The sequence below is a fragment of the Piliocolobus tephrosceles genome, chromosome 8 (genome assembly GCF_002776525.5).
Source record: "Piliocolobus tephrosceles isolate RC106 chromosome 8, ASM277652v3, whole genome shotgun sequence".
In the NCBI taxonomy this organism is placed as follows: domain Eukaryota; kingdom Metazoa; phylum Chordata; class Mammalia; order Primates; family Cercopithecidae; genus Piliocolobus; species Piliocolobus tephrosceles.
Window position 1 is genome coordinate 73,438,533 of NC_045441.1, and position 24,158 is coordinate 73,462,690.

General features: G+C 38.2%; 1 protein-coding gene across 2 annotated transcripts in view; it reads right to left on the reverse strand.

The window, feature by feature from the left end:
* Positions 1–910: 910 nt before the first annotated feature.
* The window catches only part of UMAD1 (UBAP1-MVB12-associated (UMA) domain containing 1), a 240,687-nt gene continuing 217,439 nt past the window's right edge, over positions 911–24,158 (reverse strand). For both annotated transcript variants that reach the window (XM_023224888.3, XM_023224889.2), the window contains one exon: positions 911–2,859. In XM_023224888.3, the coding sequence (XP_023080656.2) occupies positions 2,602–2,859 (258 nt within the window). In that variant the 3' untranslated portion in view covers positions 911–2,601. The remainder of the gene's footprint in view (positions 2,860–24,158) is intronic.

The window sequence follows — 24,158 nt, forward strand, 5'->3', positions numbered from 1 at the left end:
GTCAACTAACATATTTTAGGAATATTGCTCATAGTAAGGTATTAATACGGAACAAAATACTGGGAAGGAGTGGGATCTACAGTTAATGTAGGTAGCTGTTTTTTTTATGTTACTCTTCAAGAAGTTCAGTTAATATGTATTTTGCATTTCATTATAGTATTGTGTATGTATGGTCAATAACGAGAATTATAACAATCCGTTTCTCACAATACTGATGATGCGCTAGGCTTTAGGCTGCCAGGCATTTGACATACACCAACTATAACTTAGCATAACGCTGCAAGTTATGAGCAATTAGTGTTTAACAACTGAGAGAACTGAGGGCACCAGAAGCTAGGGGACTGATTGAAAGCTCCGCAGCTTATGAGGGAGGGAGCCATTATCAGCTCTGTCTGGCTGCCTCAATTGCCTGAACTCTTTCCCACCATATCATAAGGCTTTGTTATCATATATTATAATTACTAACACTATTAAGGTAGGCATTTATTTATCACTAAGTGATTTAAGTCATTTAGTCTTTCTAGGCTTCAATTTTCTCTTAGGTAAAATGAAGTTAGCTTATTGATTTCTAATGTTTCATAGAAACATTAATTTATATACTGAATAAAAAATTAAATGGTCATTTTCACAATATTTTTGCTTAAAAAAGAAGATCATTAACATTGGCCCTTACTAAATGTTGTGATGATGGGATCAATCTAGAAATGCTCATGTCGTCTCTCTCAAATCCCTCCAGTCCTATTAAGCCAGGACTACTGATCTTACCATTTTCAAAGTTATTCCTTAAAACTTACATGTAAGAGGAAATTGTGTATTTTTCCAAGCACTATACAAACTATAAACTTAAACTTTTTGGCTCCTAAAGAATTAACAACTTGCATTCAGATGTAAATGATTCAAAAAAAACCCATTTTTCTGGATCTCAAAATAATAAAATATTTTATTTTAATTCACATTTATTTAAATATAACATTTTTATAGACACATGAAGGTACTTATAAACATTGATAACATGGTAGACATAAATATAGATGAAATGTTTAGGTATTTTAGACAAAATTTCACACATAAACTAGACAAACTGACTATGTGCTTGCATTTAGTTTCAAGGGTACATTAACATAGATATTTGAAAAGGATGTGCTTTTACAAAACTACTACAAAATGTTCACATTTGCATCAGCAATAAGTCATATTTCCTAGACTGATGCTTTATAAAAACTATGTAAAGATCTAATTTAATCATTAACATCATATGGTAACATAATATGTAAAGGAAGCATATTTTTGTCAATAGAAATGTTCCTGTAACTTTTAAATAACATAGCATTTGTATTAAAACCATGCCACATTTATTAAAACAAACACGCATAACAATACTTTAAAACTGGAATAATTCATGTACCTTTATGCACAGTGTTTAGTTTCACTATGGTACTCTTCGTGAAAAAATATACTTAAAACTTGGCACAGAGTTAATAAATCATATTGCTGGTCATCAAAATAAATGTGATTTCAATTTCCCATGGCATAGAAAATTCTCTATCACAATTTGCCTCTTCCCTTTACAGTTTATTGACCAATGGCAGTTCTGTTTTCATTAAAGTGAACAATGGATATTCAAGAACTAAAAGTCATATGTAGGTGTTTTGCCTATACTCTAAATGGAAATAAGTTGATTTTAGTTTTTCCAGGAGTAAAACATTTCCATCTGTATTGTGGCCAACAAATTTCTAAATAAGCGTGTTATCAGCAATAATATGTATCATCATGGGATATTTTTCTTCAGGAGGCAGAGAGGTTGAAAGGAAATGTGGATCTCTTCAGAAGCTGGGAACATATGTGGTAAGGAGAGCAAATGCCAACCGAGGCAGAAGCAGGGAAAGTTCTTTGGAAAGCTGGTCAGAGAGCACACTGAAGTAGCAAAAAGGCAGAGAACAAAGGTGGGAACATAAAAATTATTCACAATGGAAAGGGCTGCCATGGGTTTCAGAAAACGGAAATGGGCCACTCCAGAAACAGCACGCAGAGCAGGTCTAGCATTCTCGTATCAGCAAACTAGCACTGTCGTTTAGGACAAGTTTTAAACTTCCACATCAATATATCTGAAGAAATTAAGCTAACTGGTAACTTTTTTTCTGAATTCATTCATAAACACTGTGGAAGAAAAAAAAATCAGGAATAACACTAATTCAACTTCCTACAAACCAGAGAGGAGACTTCACACCCAATTCTAGCTCAGACTTCGGAGCTGTGGTAACTAAAAAATGCCACAATTCTTTTTCACAGTTCTTCTAAGATAAGTTTGAGGTGTTATATTTTGAGAGACCATCTGAAGGAATTGACTCCTTTCATAAAACCTTCATAGCCTAATTTTTATATTTATTATATGGGAGAAAGGAAGTAGAACTTAAGTTCAATTTGTACACAAATGTACATTTTTCTTAAAAATAGAGTAATTAACATAATGCTATTTTCTTTGATTTATGATCCTTACTTTGCTGAGGGCCTTAAACAGTGAAACGGCAAAGAACATCAAACAGGTCAAATAAAATAGGTGAACATATTTTAAAGCTGTTCAGGTGCAAACAGACATAAAGATTATGAATCACAGAGCACTGAATTTTCAAGAGTGAAATCATACCAAAACCGTGATAAGTTTTCGCTGACATCATAGAAGAGTAAGTGGTCAGGAAGGTCAGTGATGGTGCCCTGCACTGCCAGCACATGCGGGGCCAGGGTGAAGGGTACATCGCTCAGGAGCTCGGCCATTAATGAGCTGTTCTCCAGAGTCTGGCCTGCCTTATTTTCCGTCTCAGGGTCTGATACAGTCACACTGGATGAATTTTCTTTGTTGGTCTAAAAACACATATATTTAAAACATTTAGGCCTTGTGAACTTTGAGGTTTAGTAACAGTAAATGTGGCACTAATACATCAAAATGATTGAGAAACGTGGACTATGTCAATATTCCCAGATTTGAATGCAGCTCTTTACTTTAGAATTACATTTATCCAAATTTCCATTAGGCTTTAAAGTGAATCCTAAACTTTAACTCAGACTGACCACCCACAAGACCCCTTAAACACAAACTGGCCTTCTTGTTATTTCCCTTGCTCAGATAATGTCTGCAAAGTCTGTCTCCGCTTTTCCAAATCCTATGTACGTTTCTAGGCTCTGCTAAATTTTCAGCTGCCCGATAAATCTTGTATCACTGGAGTCCAAAGTGATCTTGCCCATTTCAGAATGCTTATGGAGCAAATTGCCTAAGACGTTATTTGGTGTTGCCTATATGTGTCCTTGTTAATTGCTGTTCCATATGCATATGTATCTTATCTCCAACTAGACTATAGGGTCTTTGAAGGCAAGCAATCTACCTGGCATATCTTTGTATTTTCAACCTTGCACACTTTACTGTTTGACACTAATATCCATGTACTCATAATTTATCTCTAATGTATACCATGAGTATTGATTGATTGCCTGACTGTCATTGGAACTAACCTGTTATGTCACAAAAGTTATCTAATTTTTTAAAAAAGGATATATCTTGTTCAGTTTCCTTACAATTAATATCTCTTGCAAATCACCTAAATATCAATCAATAGAAGAATGGATAATAAATTGAAATGTATTTACAGCAATGAAGATGAATGGCCTGCCACTACGAGCACCTGAAACCTAACTCAAACCAGCCTGGGCAAAACAATGACTCCCCGCTCAACCCTCAATCTCAGGCAGAATAAAATTCTCAAGTCTTTACAGAGGCCTACTAGCTCCTTCACGATCTGGCTCCAGGGGTGCCTCTGACCTCATCTCCAGCTCGTGTGCCCTGGCCTACTCCTCTTCAGTCCCACTGTCTCCTTGCTAGTGCAAGGGCTTGCTTGTGCACACCGAGCCTGCTTCTGCCTCAGGGCCTTTGCTTTCCATTTCCTATGTCCAGGACACTCTTCTCCCAGACATACACAGGGCTACTTCCCTTATCTCCTTCCAAGTGTTAGTCCAGCTGCCATCTCAATGAGGCCTTTTCTCACTTATATAAAACTTACTTTTACGTAGTTTTTGTTTGTTTGTTTGTTACTTTTTTGAGACGGAGTCTTGCTCTGTCACCAAGGCTAGGGTGCAGTGCGTGATCCTGGCTCACTGCACCCTCCCTGTCTCAGCCTCTCAAGTAGCTAGCTGGGACTTTAGGAGCACGCCACCATGCTTGGCTAATTTTTGTATTTTTTTCACTACATTGCCCAGGCTGGTATTGAACTCCTGGGCTCAAGCGATCTGCCTGCCTCAGTCTCCCAAAATGCTGGGATTACAGGCATGACCCACTGCGCCCAGCCAAGGAGCTTTTGTAGCTCATGTTCACTGCTGTATCCCACATGTCTAGATCAGTGCCTACTGCTCAGTAAAGATTTATTGGGTTTTTTTTTTTTTTGGTTGGTAGGCTATTAATTACTGCCGCAATTTCACAACTTGTTATTGGTCTATTCAGGGATTCAGCTTCTTCCTGGTTTACTCTTGGGAGGGTGTATGTGTCCAGGAATTTATCAATTTCTTCTAGATTTTCTAGTTTATTTGCATAGAGTTGTGTATAGTATTCTCTGATGGTAGTTTGTATTTCTGTGGGATCAGTGGTGATCTCCTCTTTATCATTTTTTATTGTGTCTATTTGATTCTTCTCTCTTTTCTTCTTTACTAGTCTGACTAGCAGTCTATCTCTTTTGTTAATCTTTCAAAAAACCAGCTCCTGGATTCACTGATTGTTTGAAGGGTTTTTCGTGTCTCTATGTCCTTCGCTTCTGCTCTGATCTTAGTTATTTCTTGCCTTCTGCTAGCTTTTGAATTTGTTTGCTCTTGCTTCTCTAGTTCTTTTTTTTTTTTTTTTTTTTTTTGAGACGGAGTCTCGCTCTGTCGCCCAGGCTGGAGTGCAGTGGCCGGATCTCAGCTCACTGCAAGCTCCGCCTCCCGGGTTTACGCCATTCTCCTGCCTCAGCCTCCTGAGTAGCTGGGACTACAGGCGCCCGCCACCTCGCCCGGCTAGTTTTTTGTATTTTTAGTAGAGATGGGGTTTCACCGTGTTAGCCAGGATGGTCTCGAACTCCTGACCTCGTGATCCACCCGTCTCGGCCTCCCAAAGTGCTGGGATTACAGGCTTGAGCCACCGCGCCCGGCCTCTCTAGTTCTTTTAATTGTTATGTTAAGGTGTCGATTTTAGATCTTTCCTACTTTCTCCTGTGGACATTTAAGTGCTATAAATTTCTCTCCAAACACTGCTTTAGCTGTGTCCCAGAGATTCTGGTATGTTATGTCTTTGGTTATAAATGCTAATGGTTATAAATGCTGACAAACTATTTGACTCTAAGTCTAAATGAGAAGAATAATTTTCTGGGCTGGGTACGGTGGCTCATGCCTATAATCCCAGCACTTTGGGAGGTTAAAGTGGGCAGATCACCTGAGGTCGGGAGTTCGAGACCAGCCTGACCAACATGGAGAAACCCCATCTCTACTAAAAATACAAAATTAGCCAGGCGTGGTGGCGTATGCCTGTAATCTCAGCTACTTGGGAGGCTGAGGCAGGAGAATCACTTGAACCTGGGAGGCGGAGGTTGTAGTGAGCCGAGACTGTGCCATTGCATTCCAGTCTGGGCAAGAAGAGCGAAACTCCATGTCAAAAAAAAAAAAAAAAAAAAAGAATGATTTTTTTGTATGAGAAATAATTTTGTAAAACTTTTTATTAAAGTATAAAATATACACAGAAAAGGTTACCTCCTAAGCGTATAGCTTGCGAAATTTTTACAAACTGAATACACATGAGCAACCAGCACCCAGATCAAGAAATATAAAAGACTAGCCCCCAGAAACCCTCCTGGTGTTCTCTTGCAGTCACAATCAACTCCCATCCCGTCAATCACAATCCTTATTTCTAACAACACAGAATTCGTTTTACCTGGTTTTGTATTTCAGTTAATTAATTTATTTATTATTATGAGACGGAGTTTTGCTCTTGTCACCCAGGCTGGAGTGTAATGGCACAATCTCGGCTCATAGCAACCTCCAACTCCTGGGTTCAAGTGATTCTCCTACCTCAGCCTCCCGAGTAGCTGGGATTACAGGTGCCCACCACCACGTCCAGCTAATTTTTGTATTTTTAGTACAGACAGGGTTTCACCATGTTGGCCAGGCTGGTCTCGAACTCTTGACCTCAGGTGATCCACATGCCTCAGCCTCCCAAAGTGCTGGGATTACAGATGTGAGCCACCGTGCCCGGCCTAGTTTTGTATTTTAAATGAATGCAATCATACAGTACGAACTCTTGCTTCTGGCTTCTTTTACTCAACGCTATATGTGGATAAGATTCATCCAAATTGTTTCATGTTAGATTAAAAAAAATCTTGAAGAACATGTTGTTGGAGAGGTGATATATTCTGACCGATGTTTTAAAAGAATCATCCTGGTTGCTGGGTTGACAGCAGATAGTAGAGGTAGGGTGGCCAGGGAAGGAAGTGGGAAGATAGCTGGGAATGAGAGATTACTTACGAAGTGGATTAGAGCAGGGATAGCAAAGGTGAGATAAAATGGTTGGATTTTGGATAGACTTTAAGGGTAAAACGAACACGATTTGCTGATGGAATGGATGGTGGGGGTATGAGAACAAAAGCACAGTTAAGGATAAAGCCAAAGTTCTTGGCCTGAGCAATGAGACAGATGGAATCACCCTTTATAGGGATGGGAAAGAGTACCAGGGAGCAGGAATGGGTGGGAAGATCAAGAGCTCAGTTTTGGACGTTTCAGTGCCTAGAAGACATTTGGTGGAGCTGTTAGTAGGCAGGGGGATATAATTTGAATCTGGAGCTGGACGAGATCTGGTGGAGAAAGTGGAGAGAAAATTAGAATGGACAGTATTTTCTAGGTGTCATAATGTAAATGGGGAAACATATATGGGCCAGTAGTTAAAAAGGGATGTGAAGTCAAGAAAAGTTTCTTTTGATTTTTGTTTTTCTTTCCAAGTTGGGAGAAATAATGACAATTTATAAGCTAATAAGAAGCAGCTCACAAGAGAGGAAAAATCCATAGAGAATTTATAGAGAAAAAACTTATTACAAAGCATCTCCAATACCTAAAAGAGGGGCCGTGAAGATATATTTTTTAGTGAATGACCTCGAATTAGTAAAGTTAAAAAGCACATGCCTATAAGAGTGATCTTATACTTTCTTGTGAAAATAACACCAGAGTACTGTTTTAGGACTGCAACTAACAAATGTAATCATACTCTTGTTATGGTAAAGCTTGTTATAAAGATGTATGTTGGCAGATTCTGTCTCCTGAAACCTAACTGGGACTCACAATGCTAATTATCCTCGAGTCGGCCAGGAGCGCAGGTATGAGTAGTGACACCACCATTCTACTCTCTTTAAAGGGCTTCCCTGTACACTGGTTTATACAGAAAAACTGAAAGGGAAGCAACATTTGGGTGCACCATAAAACCTTAAGATTTCATCTGCACCGGGGTTTTGATCACCTGTGAGCAGGAGAACAAAGTGGTTAGGAGCACAGATTCCAGAACCATGCTGTTTGGTATAAATCCCAGGTCTCTTGTTTATTAATAAGCAAATGGCCTTGGGCAAATTATTTAACTTCTCCATGCCTCAGTTTCTTTAGCTGTATTATGAAATTGATAATAGTTAACTATTTCATAGGATTGTTAAATGCAAGGATTAAATGAAGTTATATTTAAAAGTAAGCAGAACAGTGCTCGGCACATATTAAAGTAAGTGAATAAGTAACATTTTAGAAAATGCTGGATCCCATTTGGGTTTAGATGAAGTTTAGAATCCAGTCATCTCTTCTGACACTCACTGGTAGTTCAAATAATACCTTTCCCTCTCCTTGTATTTCTTGCTTTCTCTCTTAATTTCATGTGTAAATGTTCCCTAGATCTGGTGGTCTCATCCCACTCAAGCTTTCTTTTCTTTTTTTGTTATGTATAGAATGTTCTAGAGTTTCATCAGCCAAATCATCTCCTTTCTTAAACAAAAGCATTCCTGACATTCCACCTTCTCCACTAAAGCGGAGGTATAGGCATACATTCTTTTATTGTGCTCTGCTTTATGGTGCTTCACAGATACTCCATTTTTTACAAATTGAAGGTTTGTGGCAACCCTGCATCAAGTAAGTCTACTGGAGTCATTCATCCAGCAGCATGCGCTCACTTTGTGTGTCTATGACACATTATTATCATTCCCACAATATTTCAAATTATTTCATTATTCTCTCTGCTTTGGTAAGGCATGATCAGTGATCTTTGATGCTATTATTGTATTTGTTTTGCAGTGCCACGAACCATGCCCATGTAAGATGACAAAATTAACTGATATATGTTGTGTGTGTTCTGATTGTTCTACCAACTAGTTGGCCATTCCTCTATCTGCCTCTCCTCAGACTTCCCTGAGATAGCTCAGTATACTTTTAATTAAGACATGTACATTTGTTTAGACATACTGCTATTGTACACTTAATAGATGACAGTATAGTGTAAGCACAACTTTTGTATGTAGTAGGAAACAAAAAAATTCATGTGGCTCGCTTTAATGCAATTTTCACTTTATTGCAGTGGTGTAGAACTGAACCCGAAATATCTTCGAGGTATGCCTGTATATTACCTGTAGGATTTTGCTTTCTAAACATACACTTCTTCTTTTTTTTTTTTTTTTTTTTTTTATGGCTGAGTAGAGCAGACTTTACTGATGGGACGTGAAGGCCCCCTCCTCTTTTGGAGGTCTGTGTGGAACTGAGGAGGGGAGATTCTTGATGTGGTGGGAGACTGAGTGTGGCAAGGGCGCCTCAGCAGCTGAGGGTCTCTCTCCTCCTCTCGGAACACACAGCTCCTAAGGCTTAACTCTCCAGCAGCAATATATATTCCCTTGTTCATACTTTTATTAATCCTTTTTTTTGGCAAATCATTATTTATGAGAATGTAATTCCTTGAGGACAAGAATGTATCAAACTATATCTAGTACAGTAAAAAAATTGGGACATGGTTTCTCATTCAAGTTATCTTCATTTTATAAAACTGCCATCTGACCTGAAGGGAGCTGTTTTACCCATTTGAGTCTCAGTCCACTATTATGTAAAATGAGTGAAGAGGGACAAAAGATGAAGATGATGAAGACAACTAGGATGACAATGATGACAAGACAGCAACTAGCATATACGGAACACTTTGTGTCAGGCTGTATCTAAGCTGTTTAAATGTATTTGCTCATTTAAGTCTTACAACAGCCTTGTAAGGGTGTGTGCTCCTATTAGTCCTGTATTAAAGAGGAAACTGAGGCACAGAGAGGGTAAGGAAGTTGTCCCAGGTTACACAGCTTGTTAGTGGTGAAACTGATAATCAAACCCAATGACCATTAAAGCTCTATACTCCAAGATCCTGCACATTTCAGACATGCTTTGGATAGAATGATTGACTGAATGAACAGTGCTTCAAAAATTTTAGGGTACAGTATCAGAAAATACAACAGTTACTAAAGTAGCATATCTTGGCTTAATTTAGAAAAAAATGCTAATAGTTTGTACCTTAAAGAAGAAAGGATTGAGAAAATCATTAAGGTGACAGATCTTACAGACAGGCTGAAGAAGGATGGAAAAGCAACTCTAATTTAAGATATATTTATCCTTGAAAATGAATCTACCAGCAGTCTGGATAAGACCATGGGAAAAACACCATGGACAGTGAAACAAAATTATCTGTGAGTTGAAAATTATTGAAACAGACATGAAGGCAAGTGGAAATGCACTATAGTATTCTTTCCACCTTAGGATAATCTTGAAAATTTTTCATAATAAAGTTTTTAAAAATTAGTTTAAAAATACGGTGGGCAAAGTGTTCCACCAAATGCCTCCTAGAATGATGTGAATTTCAGCTGTGCTGTAAGTATTACTCCAGCATCTATCTCTTAACTGTTGGCTATAGTGCAGCATTACAGTCTCCAAGGAGGCTGCCTGCCCTCTTGGCACCAGGGTGAGTGCCATGATGCAGCTGCTGTTGGCATGCTGAGAGCTGGAAGGAGAGAAATATAAGCCAAAACAAGAGTAAGTCACAAAGAAAATGTGAGTCAAAATTGAAGGACCCCACAGCCTATAAACCTGATCACTAAGTCTGGCAGCCAATGGAAGCAGTGGTGGGGGCTGGGGGTTTAAACAGGTGCATGAGTTCCCCTGCAAAAAAAGCAGCTCTCACTTAGACACAAAGTCTTGTGATTTTTTTCATTTGCATAATAAAATGGGTCTTTAATGGGAAGAATTAGTATGTTAACCACAATAGAGCAAGAAGAAAAGACTCAATTAACCTTTTGGTTAATAGCCAAATTTGAGAAAATTAATTCAAACACTAAGTTCATAAAGCATAGTTTTTATTTTTGTGATGAATCCTGTTCACAGAAATGCTGCTATCATAAGGTTTCTGAGTATAGTTTCTTCATAAACCTAGCTTTAATACTTCTTTTTCAAATTAGTGGTTGAACTAAGTAAGGTTGCCCTTACTTAGTTTAAATATGAGCATACCACGTCAGTTTGTTTAATCTCACAAAGAAAATTAATATTCTTATTTATATCATTACAACAAATAAAGCTTACTGTTATTAGCTGTTTTCATAGGTTTGTATAAAAACTATTTCTTGTTCATCAGTTAACTTGTTAAAAAATTCCCTGGCACAATTTATTTTCATTCCTTACATTCTACTATCTTTATTTCAAATAATTCAAAGAGGTTTACAGCCACTCTTCCTCCCTTTCTTGCAGAGGGGTGTAAAAATTCATGAGCTTCAATCTTAAAAATCTCCTCAGAGCTTAGGAAAAAACACACTCCAAGAATACAAGGCATATAACACTTTTCAGCAAAGGGTTGGAAAAATGAAGTCACTTCCCCAGAGCAACAGAAGGTTAGTGGCATCCTTGTGAACCTCGCTCTCGGGTGTTTGAAAGCAAGGAAATTCAGGTTTAAGAACAGACAACTACATTTTTCCTGGCACAAAATTCCAGTAACCACCATGAAGTCTATTAGGAGGCGCCAACTTTGCAGACACACTAACAATTGGAGACCTCATCTACTTAGCTATGTCCAACTAAATTATGAATATTTTATTAATATGAAAGTCATCTATATTTGGCTTCTTTTAAAACCTCCTGCTTTTTTCTGCAACCTATGCCTCAGATAAGTAGAGATAATATAGTATGCTATAAAAGCAAAATATTGATGCATTAAAATTTAGAAGCCAGCCTTAACTAAAACAGCAATAGAATCTATTAAAAGAACGTGAACCCAGGTATAAAACACTCTTCTAACACATTCAATTTACATGCAAAGAAGGTAGCTATATCAAGCATATTTCTAGAAAATAAGTTACAAAAAAAAGAGGTAATATCAAGCTCTGGCTGTCTATGCCTTTAAATTCTAATGTCTATAAATAAAAGACATGCTTCTTTGAACAATAGCCTGAACAAGCAACACTGTCACTTTATCTCCCCAGATAACTATCCATTCTATTCTGGCTTCAGCTGGTATCTGCTTGCATTACATCAGCTTCTTGACTGTGGGGTGAGGTGGAGGGGCAAATCTGAGTTAGAAGCATCAGGGGACAGAGGTTAGGAGAAGGTGATAGACGCTATGGCAGTTAAGGCAGTACTCAAGCTTTTTATTTTTTATAAGAAGCTGGTCACTAATAAATGTCTGTCTAGCTATTAAAAGCCTGAGAGTTGGGGTCTTGCACCTCTGTAATTCCTAAGCAATAGTCTCCTTTCACTTGGGAGAAATCACATTGCAATGGCAAGGATTGTTTCCTATTTTTCTCCAAGTTCTCAGTACCCAGAACAGCACCTATACATACAAAGTGCTCATTAAATGTTTTTGAATGGCACTGGATCTGGTCCCCTTCTTTCTCAGATACTCTAGGCACTCAGACTTGATATTAAAATTGAAGGGTTAGGTCAAAGAAATAAATAAAAACCCAGGACATGTTGTCACTGATACAGAAATTAGGTGGGAGAAGCTGAATTCACAGATTTCTATCTCCATGTGGCCTGGGTGTTAGTTTCCCCTAGAAGTGAGGGCTCCAGTTCAAGAATGCTGTATTTCAGTAGCAAACGAAGAGGCTAGGTTAGAAGGCAGATCTTTTCTCTGCTCCTTTCCTAGTCTCTGACATCATTTCGGTTTAACTTCTGGCTCATGTTTTTTTTTTTTTCAGTATTTGTTCCATTTTCTCTTCTTACTCTTTCCTTCAATATTTCCACCTGCTTGTGCTCCCTTGTTCTCCAATCTTTCTTTTAAAAAGAAAAAAAAAAAATGTTCTCCTGACTTCCTCTTTTCGGAACTCCAGCTGAATGTATATACAAGTGCAGAAGGGGAAGTAAGCAGGCTGTTACTTGCTTCTGTAATCTGTTCCATGTATTCTTGGAAAAGTGGTTTGTCTGAAGCTGGAAAAATTTTCTGTGCTAGCCAACTAGAGTGGGGGTGCGGTGGAAAGAGGAAACAGAAGCATTTCAGGAAAGGAACCAGCCAAGAAATGGTGCCTTAAATGCAGGATCCTATTTAATACTGGTTTTGAAAACACAAAAGGCTGTTTCAGTGATTTTTTAAAAACTGTATTAAAGTTGGTTTACAGAAATTCATAAACTCTAACCCGTAAGCTGTCCAGGCAGTTCATATTTTCCCAGTAGGCCTTCCCCCCTCGTGATTCACAGCACACATTTCACCTTTCTCTTCTCGCTTCTAGTTCTATATCACTACCTTCCTCCTTCCTGTTGGCAGGTGGGTCAGCCTCCTATTTCACAGATAAAACAGGAACCACCAAGTGAGGATCTCCTCTATCTGCCCCACCCAAAAAAAATGTATCTGCATTTGTACCCAACCTCTTCCCCAGAGCTTCCAGGGCTGCAGATCTACCCAAGGCAAACTCTTCAAGGACATGGCTTCATCAATTAGGAGGTGTCTCTTAATTGCTAATCTTTCCTGGAAGCAATTAACCATTTTTTAAAATTTGACTCAACTCTATGTTACCTACTGGAATATCACCTACCTAACTCCCATACTATCTTTCCATGCTTTTTTCACAGCCAGGCTGAGACCATTGTTGGCACACACTGTCTGCCATTCCTCCCTCCCCCATGGCAACCTGCCTCCTGCCTGGGCCTCTCTACTGAGTGTGCTTTCACAAAGGTTACTAATAATCACTCTCTCACTAAATTCAGAAAATGTTTGGAAGTGCTAATCTGCAACGACCACTTTGTAGCACTTACTGCTATTGACTCTCTCTGAATTTTTATTTCTTGGCTTCGGTACACTTGTTAGTTTTGTTTTCTACATGTCTAGCTGGTTATTCTTTTTGTCTATTTCTCAAGAGATGGTGTTCTTTAGGGTTTCATTTCTGTTCCTTTACTCTTCCTAATCTCAACACACTTCTTTGGATGAGCTTATCTGATATGGATCATGCCTACTGCTCCACTCTTCTACCCCCCCAAAAGTAATATCTTTGTAGATTCATGCGCATGTATGTGCAGGCACATGCACACACATGCACATATACTAATCTCAAACTCGGATTTCTCTCTAGAGTTCCTGATCCATATGTTCAACTCCTATTACACATTTCCTTTTGGATATTCCACAGGACATCTTACACTCAACATGTTTTAAACCTGGCTCTTAGCTTAGTCCCTTCCTGACCTTAACCTTACCTCAAACTTAATGCTCTTCCAATCTTCCAATATTTTCTGTATCAGTGAAGAGAACCTACACAGTTGCCCAACACAGAAACCTGCGTTATCTTTGACATTTCCCTCCCTCTCACTTCCTCCATGCAATAAATCACTGAGTCCTATTGACTTTTCTGCTTTCAATATCTCCCCCAATTCATCCATTTCTCTTCAGGTTCATGTCATTCTCTTCATTCAGGATACTAAGATCTTCTTCCTTGAATTCTGCAAGAGTTTCCCATGTACACAGCCTTACTACCCTACACTACATTCTCCCTATCACTTGTAGCATGTAAAACACATTCACTTCCTTAACATTCCTCAATGCCTTTGAAAAAAGACCAAACTCCGTGTCATGACCCACAAGCATGACCTGGCCTTGCTTACCCCTCCAATTTCTTGTACTGTTATTCCTAAACTCTGCATCCATACCAAGCTATCTGCTATTATCCAGACCTTCTCATGGTGCCTACTGCTTTCCTCTCCCCTCAAAAGTAGATATGTATGTAGATTCATGCATGTGTGTGTACACACGCTTTCTCTTTAGTTCTGAGCCTTGGCTCATTTAATTACTTTAATCGAAGTTAAGACATCCTCTCTTCTACTCCCTTCATCTTGCCTATTTCAGTTTGCCCTTCCAGGTGCACACAAGCCTCTTTTAGAAAGACTTCCCCAACGAACTCCCCAAACCTGGGCCAAGTAACCATCCCTGTGTTCCCATAACAGCTTGTGCATACTTCTCTCAAAGCACATATTACACTCGACTAGAATTCCCTGTCACCCCCACAAACCTATGGGCTGTCCAAAGCCAGGGGCTATAGCTTTCATTTCCATTTCCTTCCCAGCCAGCACAACGTGGAGCTCATAACAGATAAACAATACATATTTACTGAATGACTGAATAATCTAAATTTCTTCTGAATAAGCTAGGAATTAGGATGTGGAGCCTCAATTCCTGCATTTGTTTCTTTGTTTTTCTAAGATTTTACCAAACCCATTTTGCCCGTTATCACCAACATGATAAACTATGGATGGTATTAAATGCAGAGATAAACTGGTTTGCGACTCCAGCTACATCCATTTCCTCAAGCATGAGACAGACTGTTCCTTGACTTGCCAAATGAACAGTTTCACAAACATATCTCCTAAAGGAAGTTTAATGGGATCCTGCTACAATGTAGATGAAACCGTTGGGGAAAGATTTTTCCTACAGACCCGTCTTCTCACTGCGCTAGCCTCATCTACTCCAAAGTCCCCTTAACCAACCTGCCTTATGCAGCTCTTCTCTCCCAGGAACCAGTGTTTCTCTCCAGCTACATGGTATAGTCTGGAGGGGCTGCGATGTAGCCTATGCTTGGGGACAGCGGACAGGAACAGCAACAGGGTGGCAGGACTAGGTAGGCACTGAAAAGGAAGGAGAGCCTCAGAGATGAGAGCTGCAAAGGAGGGTAGGCAAGGGGATAGGCAGGTGAATTCCATTTATTTAATTGCCGTTCACCTCCGTTAGAGGGAAAAGCCTCATATCTACTTCTCTGGTTTCCATAAACAGAGATTTTTTTCTGTAAGGAACTCTGGCCTTCTGCTTCACCCCTTATTCCTTTCCAAGGAGGTACGCTGAGTTACCTAGTTGGATCTATATTGTTTAGTCACAACACTTATGACACTACATGTGTGGGCTTTTTCTTCATACCAACCAGTTCTCCAACTCTCCAAGTAACAACTGAGTGTTCAATTCAATTCCAATGCTAACTTCCTGGAGGTAACCCAAACCCCACAGGTTCAGGGCTCAGTCTCACAAGGCTGCGCCCATTTCAGATGCCAGTCACAAACTCAGGTCACAAGTACTTTTGACTGACAAGCTATGAAGTCAGGGATTCCCACAACTCCCTCCTCTGGTTTGATAATTTGCTAGAGCAGCTTACAAAACCCAGAAAAACAATTTTCTTCACATTATTGGTTTATTACAGAGGATACCCTCATGAACAAACAGAAGAGATGCATAGGGCAAGATCAGGGGAAGGAGTATGAGGCTCCCACACCCTTTCCAGGGACCTCGCCCTTCTAGAACGTCAATGTGTTCACCAATCCAGAAACTCTTGGAACCTACTATTTAGGGGTTCTTAAAGAGATTTTATTACATAGGCATAAAAATCATTGGCCACTGGTGATTAACTCAATCTCTAGCTCTTCTTCCTTCCCAGAAGTTAAGGAGTGGGTCTGACGGTTCCAACCCTCTAATTACATGGTTGGTTCCTCTTGCGAATGGTCCTTCATTCTGATGCGATCTAGAAACCACCAAGAGCCATCTCATTAGTACAGTACGTCCTCAGATAACATTGTTTTGTTCAATGTTACAACATGGATGAGAAAAAAAATCAGTTATTCAAAGGGCCACTATGTGTGTGGAGTTTTCATGTTCTCTTCACGTCTAGGTGGGTTTTCTTCAGGTACCCTGGTTTCCTCGCACATCGCAAAGCTGTGCATGTTCGGAGAACTGGCGTGTCTGCGTTGTCCCCATCTGCTTGAGTGTGGGTGTGTATGAGTGTGCCCTGTGATGGGATGGTGCCCTGTTCAGTTCTGGGTACCCCCTCACACCCTGAGCTGCTGAGATATGCTCCGGCAACTCCAAACTCAAATAACTGGGTGAGTAATGTTCTTACTTGTCTTTATTAATATTTCTTAAATGTAGAGCTCACACTTATTTCAATGTTTACTATTAGAAGTGGTTTGGGCCGGGCGCGGTGGCTCAAGCCTGTAATCCCAGCACTTTGGGAGGCCGAGACGGGCGAATCATGAGGTCAGGAGATCGAGACCATCCTGGCTAACACGGTGAAACCCCGTCTCTACTAAAAAATACAAAAAAAAAACTAGCCGGGCGTGGTGGCGGGCGCCTGTAGTCCCAGCTACTCAGGAGGCTGAGGCAGGAGAATGGCGTGAACCCGGGAGGCGGAGCTTGCAGTGAGCTGAGATCCCGCCACTGCACTCCAGCCTGGGCGACAGAGCAAGACTCTGTCTCAAAAAAAAAAAAAAAAAGAAGTGGTTTGATCTTTATTTAGAAGTTTGGTGATTTTTTGTGACCACAAATATACCATAGCAACTTAACTCTTATTTCTATCAATTAATCTATGGTAAAACTGGTTTTGTTATATGTCATTTTGCTTGAAGTTGTAGCTTCCAAGAACCTATCGAGAATGTCAATGGAGGGTTTACTGTATAAATTTGGGCATGATTGAAAGGAACTTGTTATGGATAACAAAAGATGCTCCTCTTACCCCTGTCACTCAGGAAATTCAAAGGGTTCTAGAAGCTCAGTGTCAGGAACTAGAGACAAAAACCAAATATATATTTCTTATTATCACAGTGGATGACAGACACAAGTCTGTATTTCTAGGTGGGCTACACTAATCCCCAATATCCTAAGGCCCAGGGAGAGTCTCTTTCTCCTTATCTCTCTACCTGGACTGCAGAAAAAAAAGTGACCAAAGGGAGAGTCTGTTGTGGTGCTTTAAACTTCCCCACAGATGTAGACGTGGAACAGTAGGAGTGCACAAGTCCATCTTAGCTATTACACTATCCACCCACAGCTGTATGTATCTTGTTTCTCTGTCTGGTGGCTCTTTGGTCTTATTTCTCCATTGGCTCTGGATATAAGAAGGAACAAGAGTGCCCTTTATTAGGACTTAAGACCCCCACCAACTTCTACTGCTCAAAGCAACTCCATTTAGATAAAAAAGGCATATTAACCACACCAAAACAAAGCAAAACACAAAACAAAAACCAAAGTAAAGCAAATGTTAAGTGATCTATAAATTTAAAATATAACAAACTAAGAGTTTAAAAAACTTGCATGACCTATAGTACTATACGAAACAACATATTGGTACAATTTTATCAAAGTTTCATAATTCAGTTAGATCTAAGAGATCAGAAAAGTTCTCATCAGAAACCTGGAGAAATAACAAATAACATTTGTATGGTCCTTTATACGGTTTTCAAAGTAGTTTCACATGTATTGAATTTGAACCTCACAACTCACTAAATTTGATAGGGAAGCTATTATTTCATTCTCATCTTCTGAGGTTCAGAGGTTAGTGACCATCACACCACCACTAACTGGCAGAGACTTACACTTTGGGTCTTCTGACTTAAAATCCAATGTTCCCTGTCCCATACTGCAAGTCAATGGCAGTCACATATAGATTATAAAACAAGTATGTACCCCCTGTGTCCAGATCATAACAATGTCGATGTAACCTACATAAGCAATCTCTAACAATATAATCCAACTTGGCCAAGCTGATTTTTTTGTTTGTTTGTTTTTTACATTAAATCAGCAATATTTCAATTTTATGTACTATAGTATAATTTCACAAAAAATGGTTTTACTAAGTTTTACTAGACATTATCCATAATTTCTTTATGAGTCTAAGCAAACTGAATTGGTTAAAGTCTTCCAGTAAAGACTACCATCAAGGGAAATAATTTTAAATGTTACTGGTCTGGAGTTATTTTGTTTTTTATTTTGTTTTTAGGTCTCAAGTTTAACAATTTCTTTATGGACAAGTGTCATCTGGATTGGAAAGTGAAGGTTCAAAAATAAAGACTGTGCCACTATAGAAACCGAGTTTAAACTAACAGTTCAACTAAGCATCTTATTACTAGGTTAAATCTACCAAGCTGGCTACAACACGTAGTAGCTTAGAAAACCACAGCATCTAATCACAACCAAGGTTGCAAAACAGTTAAGGCTTCTGTGCACAAATTCTTCAAGCTTATTATGTATCCCACAGGTCTGAAGAACTTGATATCCCTTGTTAGTCACACTGGATTCTATTAATACTTAACTTCCCATTTATATAGCCTTATTTATTGTAAGTATGTATTCAACTTCTTCAGAATGTAATGCAACAAGATCATATTTTTTTCTAGATAATTTAAAAGGAAAACAATGAGAAATGATCTTGGCCATCTCCTTAGCATACTGAATATTAATTACACTGAAATGAATAATACTCATTTCAGTGAAACAATAAAGTACTTCACTCATCTACATATACAGTAAGAAAGAAAATGGAATAGTTTCCATTTTTAAACCTGGTAAGAAAATATAAATATATTATACTAATTTGTTTTTATATAATTAAATAAATTGACATCACTTATATGATATTGACTGAATGCAAATAAATGTCATAAGATACAGTCAGAAATACAAAAAGAAAGTAAATCTAAAAATATTAAGTAACAGCTACATGTTGGGTTTTTTGGTGTGTGCTTTGATAGAATGAACATTTGCCATTCTCATAACCTAAGTATGATATATACTTTTGAGAACAAACAATTAAATGTTATGACAAACAACAATGAATATAGTTATTTCATGTTAAGGCTGTTGTCTGAGCACAAAAAACTAATCTGTTCTGTTGCTCTTAACATATGCTGAAAAATGTATGCTTTGCTACTGTTTCTACCATTATCATACAAAAACATAAATATATAATACTTGGTATGTACTTAGAATTGCTCATGTTCACCCTATGTATAAACATTTCTCTAATCTCAAAAAGTAAATAATTCTTCAAGAAATGGGAACATATTGGAGAAGAAAAGCCTTATTTTCTGTGTAATTTGAATTTGATATAGAGTAATCCACATACTTGGAACCACTATAGTTGGTGAATACACAACTGTGTGTTTTCATACACAGATGAAAGTAAAAGGAAATGTGTCATACCAAATCGAGTACAGAAATTATGAGGGTAGGCTAATTAAATTCCACTGGGCGTATGAGTGATAGTGTAACTCACACTTGCTGCACCTAACCCAGAATTCCACTAGAAAAACAATGTTTGGCAAACTGAAGAGGTGAGCAGAAAGCTGTGTCACTTGACCTTGGCTCTCACTTGCAAAAGGTTATATTTCAAAATAGAAGATGGGGTTGGAAAAGTAAATACAGCTGTGTTTTCTTCGCCCCAGTATGAGGATGAAGTGGCCATTCAGAATGGCAGGAGGCTGAGTCCCTTCTTGGTGCACACACATAGCCCAAAAGAGTGTGCTATTATTTCATTCCATGGCTAACTCAGGACAGTAGTTTGTTATTGTGGTAAAATATACAAAAATAAAATTTACCATCTTAACCATTTTTAAGCGTATAATTCAGTGGCATAAGTAAATTCACAATGTTGTGCAACCATCACTACTATCCCTCTGCAGAACTTTTTCACCATCCTAAACAGAAACTCTATACCCATTAAGCAACTCCCCATCCCTCCTCTCCCCAAGCTCTGGGTAAGCTTTTTGTAAACACTTTTTGTCTCTATCAATTTGCCTATTATAGGCACTTTATATAAATGGAATCATACAATGTATATCCTTTTGTGTCTGGTCATTTTACTTAATAAAATGTTTCTGAGGTCCACATATGTTGCAGCATATATCAGAATTTCATTCCTTTTTAAGGCTGAATAAGATTTCATTGTATGTATATGCCACATTTTGTTTATTCATTCATCTATTAATGGACATTTGGTTGTTTCCATCTTTTGTCTAATGTAGGACAATGTTTTTTTTTTTTTTTTTGAGACGGAGTCTTGCTTTGTCACCCCAGGCTGGAGTACAGTGGCGAGATTTTGGCTCACAGCAAGCTCTGCCTCCCAGGTTCACGCCATTCTCCTGCCTCAGCCTCCGAGGGGCTGGGACTACAGGCGCCCGTCACCATGCCCAGCTAATTTTTTTGTGTTTTTTAGTAGAGACGGTGTTTCAACGTGTTAGCCAGGATGGTCTCGATCTCCTGACCTCGTGATCCACCCGCCTCAGCCTCCCAAAGTGCTGGGATTACAGGTGTAAGCCACTGCACCCGGCCAGGACAATATTTTTAAGTAAAAGGTGGAAAAGTTGAGAAACAAGTCTAACAGATTCATTAGAATTTGATGAATATAGGAATACAGAATATTTAAGTAGATGGATGACAATTAGCAAGGGCCCGAAGTGAGAGAAACACAAACTGTGGTTCCTGCTTATTTTGAATTATAAATTTATTTAGGTAAAATAAATTTGTACATTTTTATAATACTCTCTTTGCTTGTCTTTAAAAGTCATAATTAAAGTAATTCTTGTCAACTTAATATTTTATAAATTAAAATCTGAATATCATTGAGACTATTTCAATCTTGTTTGAAACAGCTCCATAATCCCTAAGACCTTCCACACACACTGGAACTCTACACTACAGTTCTTTTCTGTGGTTATTATACGGGTACAAGATGTCCTCACCCGCTCTTGGAGAAAGTTGACCCAATAAAACAGAGTAAATAATACTAAGAAGTGATTAGAAATGAGAAGCCACAATGGTGTCTAAAAATCATGAGTGGAAAATTTAAAGTTTACATAGCTTAATAAATTTCAAAAATTATAATGTTTCAACAAAGTAACAAACTTTACATAAGCAACCTGGAATTTCTTAAAGGAAAATACAGTCTAGTGAAAAAATGCTTTCAGATCAGCAACAGAAAAGTTGATTAATGTATAATCAATTCTTAAGGTCATCTTTTTCCAGGATTCCTAGATTTTTGGGAAAAAGAAGGTAATTATCAGAATATATGCTGTTACTTGTACATCAAGTTGAAAATTAATCTGCAAGAGTTAGCAGAAAGAGCACTAGACTCAAGTCTCAATGACCCCTGCCTCTACCTAAACTGTGTGACCTTAAGCGAATCATTTAACCTTTCTGGGTTTCAATTTACACCTCTGAAACATGAGATAATTGAACCAGATGATCCAGCTCTCAAATGCCATGCTTCCAAGTAGACTTAGACCACAAATCTGCAATAGTAAAAATTCTTAAGGAAATAGTACTTAAATCAACATAAATGGTAACAATAGAAAGAAAGCAATTACTGAGAAGATACTCGTAATTCAGAAAGATATTCCAAAGGTTATTTGAAGGACTCATATAACGGAAGAACACCTAACTTCACATTGCTCTTGATTATGGTAAGAAACATAAACACTTAGGAGTCAAATAAGAAAAATACAGATAAGTGCCAATCTTCTCATAAGCATGGCCTAAAAATAATCTTTATAATTATTAAGAAGTCAGAATGTATTTTCTTAGGCTACTGAGTTCACAATAGAGACAAAAATCCTATATACTTGTAATACACAGATGTAGTAAAATTATTATAATATGCCTTGAAATCAGGAAAACAATAAATTAGATCAAATTAAAATTTCTCCTGAATGCTAGTGCTTGAAAAGGCAATTTAGTTTGGAGGAGCTGAACTCTGGCAAAGGAACTTAGGAACACTTTCAAGATTGCTGGCCTCAGTGTGCTGGGAGGTATTTTCATTAGAAATATCTCTAGGAAATACATGAGTTGTGTTCTTTATAATTTTTTGTTTTATTACCATAAAGAGCAAGGTGATAAAGTAAAATTTTCCTGAGATTAGTGGCAAAATCTGGAGAGAGAAGGGTATTAAGAAAGATGTACATGTATGAAAGAAAGCAATTAGCTACAGGTGGAAATGACTGGTTACAAGAAGTGAAAGTGTGAGCATAATCCATCTGCTAACTGTCAGAAATGGAAAATCGGATGCGATAGGGAAGAACCTCACATACTTCCTTCCTGGCCACCATGTGACTCTTCCATGGGTCAGCGTGGCTTTTCTGATGACCAAACTAGGGAAGAGAAAAGCTTGGAATGACTGAGAGGAAGAAGCAACATCACACAGTTCTCTAGGACCCAGATGATTATGTAGTTCACCAAAGTTTCCAGGTAGTCAACTTTCAAAACCCAGTGCCAGATTTTCCGTTAGCCTTCTAGAAATCATTGCTATGGTTTCAACTGCCAAAGTGATCTAAAAGTGAACACCTATAATTTCCCAAAGTGTTTTTAAGTGTATGGAAACTATGCTTACAGCCCAACAGAGCTTCTGTTTTTCCCTCCTCTGCCCTCTTTGCAGGTGAGTTAATAGTAAGAATTCTCTGAAGAAACTAAATAATTTATGGTTCACTCCTGAGGGTAAAAATAAGGTGGTTTAAAATATGAGCCCTGATACATACTAATAAATAAATTATATTAGCTGTTGTCGATTTTAGTTTCATTAGCTTTATGCTGAGTCAGTCTTAAGCTTCCGACAGTGTGCCTATTTCTACTACCTCAGTTATCAGTTCACACTGAATGAGCACTTACTTGCCACTCACTGTTTTAAGCTCTCTACCTGAGTCTAATTTAATTTTTCCTTTATGAGGTAGGTACTATTTTAATCTCCACTTAACAAATGGGGAATACTGAAGTCCAGAGAAGTTACACAGTTTAACTCTGGGGTCATAAGCTTAACCACTATTTCATGCTGCTTCCCAAATCCAACAGAGTGTAAGGACATTTCACTTCATCACTTTTAAAATGCAAAGCTATTGTTTCTAGAGACCAAAGATTATCTTCTCTTTCAGAAAAGGTTATAGATTCTTTTCTAATAATCATACTTATGTTTTCTCCCAAAACAAACAAACAAAGCAGATGGAATATGGAGGATGCCATTTTTTTCGGAGGGGGAAAAGCATTGGCTGTTGTATTATGTGTCATTTTTATATCCAGCTCGATATGCTAATTCCATGTGGATTTTAGAAACCCTGAAATTACAGGCTGTTTGGACTATTTTAATCCCTAAAAGCACTGTTGTGATCCCTGAATAATACATTTTAAAAATAACTGTTTACCTTAACCAAATGTATTCCAGTTAAATTTAAGAACTTAAAGTCACAACACACTGTCCTTTGTTCATGAGTACGACTCTTCCTGAGACAAGCCCTCTGTGGCCAATTGTCCAGTAACAGGGACTGACTGCATTCAACTGCCCACATTCTCTAGCCCATAGCACTTGGCAAGCAATGGCAAGAAGGTGCCAGATGGCTGGGACCTGGGCTGCAATCTGTTCTCAGGAAATGAAAATATACCTTGCCTTTAACAGGCTGAAACGCATGATCTGGGCCCAGTTAACATGATTCCTGAACCAATTATGCTAAGAGATTATATCAGAGGCTAGAAAAGAGAATGAGAACATTTCCGGGACTCAATATAGTTGTAAACTCCTGGGTGGACCCTTAAATGTGGAAAAAAAGGGGAAGTACATCATCAGTATTTATGCCCAAAGTAGTACAAAAAAAAAGTGGTGTTTTCATGCTCAAAGACTACAGTTGATTTTTTAAAAGACCCATATGTATATTTTACTTCCTATTTATTTCATTGCTTTGAACTAAAACCTAAACAGAAACTGATTAATGTGATATAGTCCAAAATAGAATTTTTGTGGTGGTTGCTTGAAAAAGTATTGAAAATATCTGGGATCATCAACTATGAAAAGAAAAGCAAATCACAAGTTGAAAAGTTTTTAAAATTCTGAGTAGACAATCAGTGA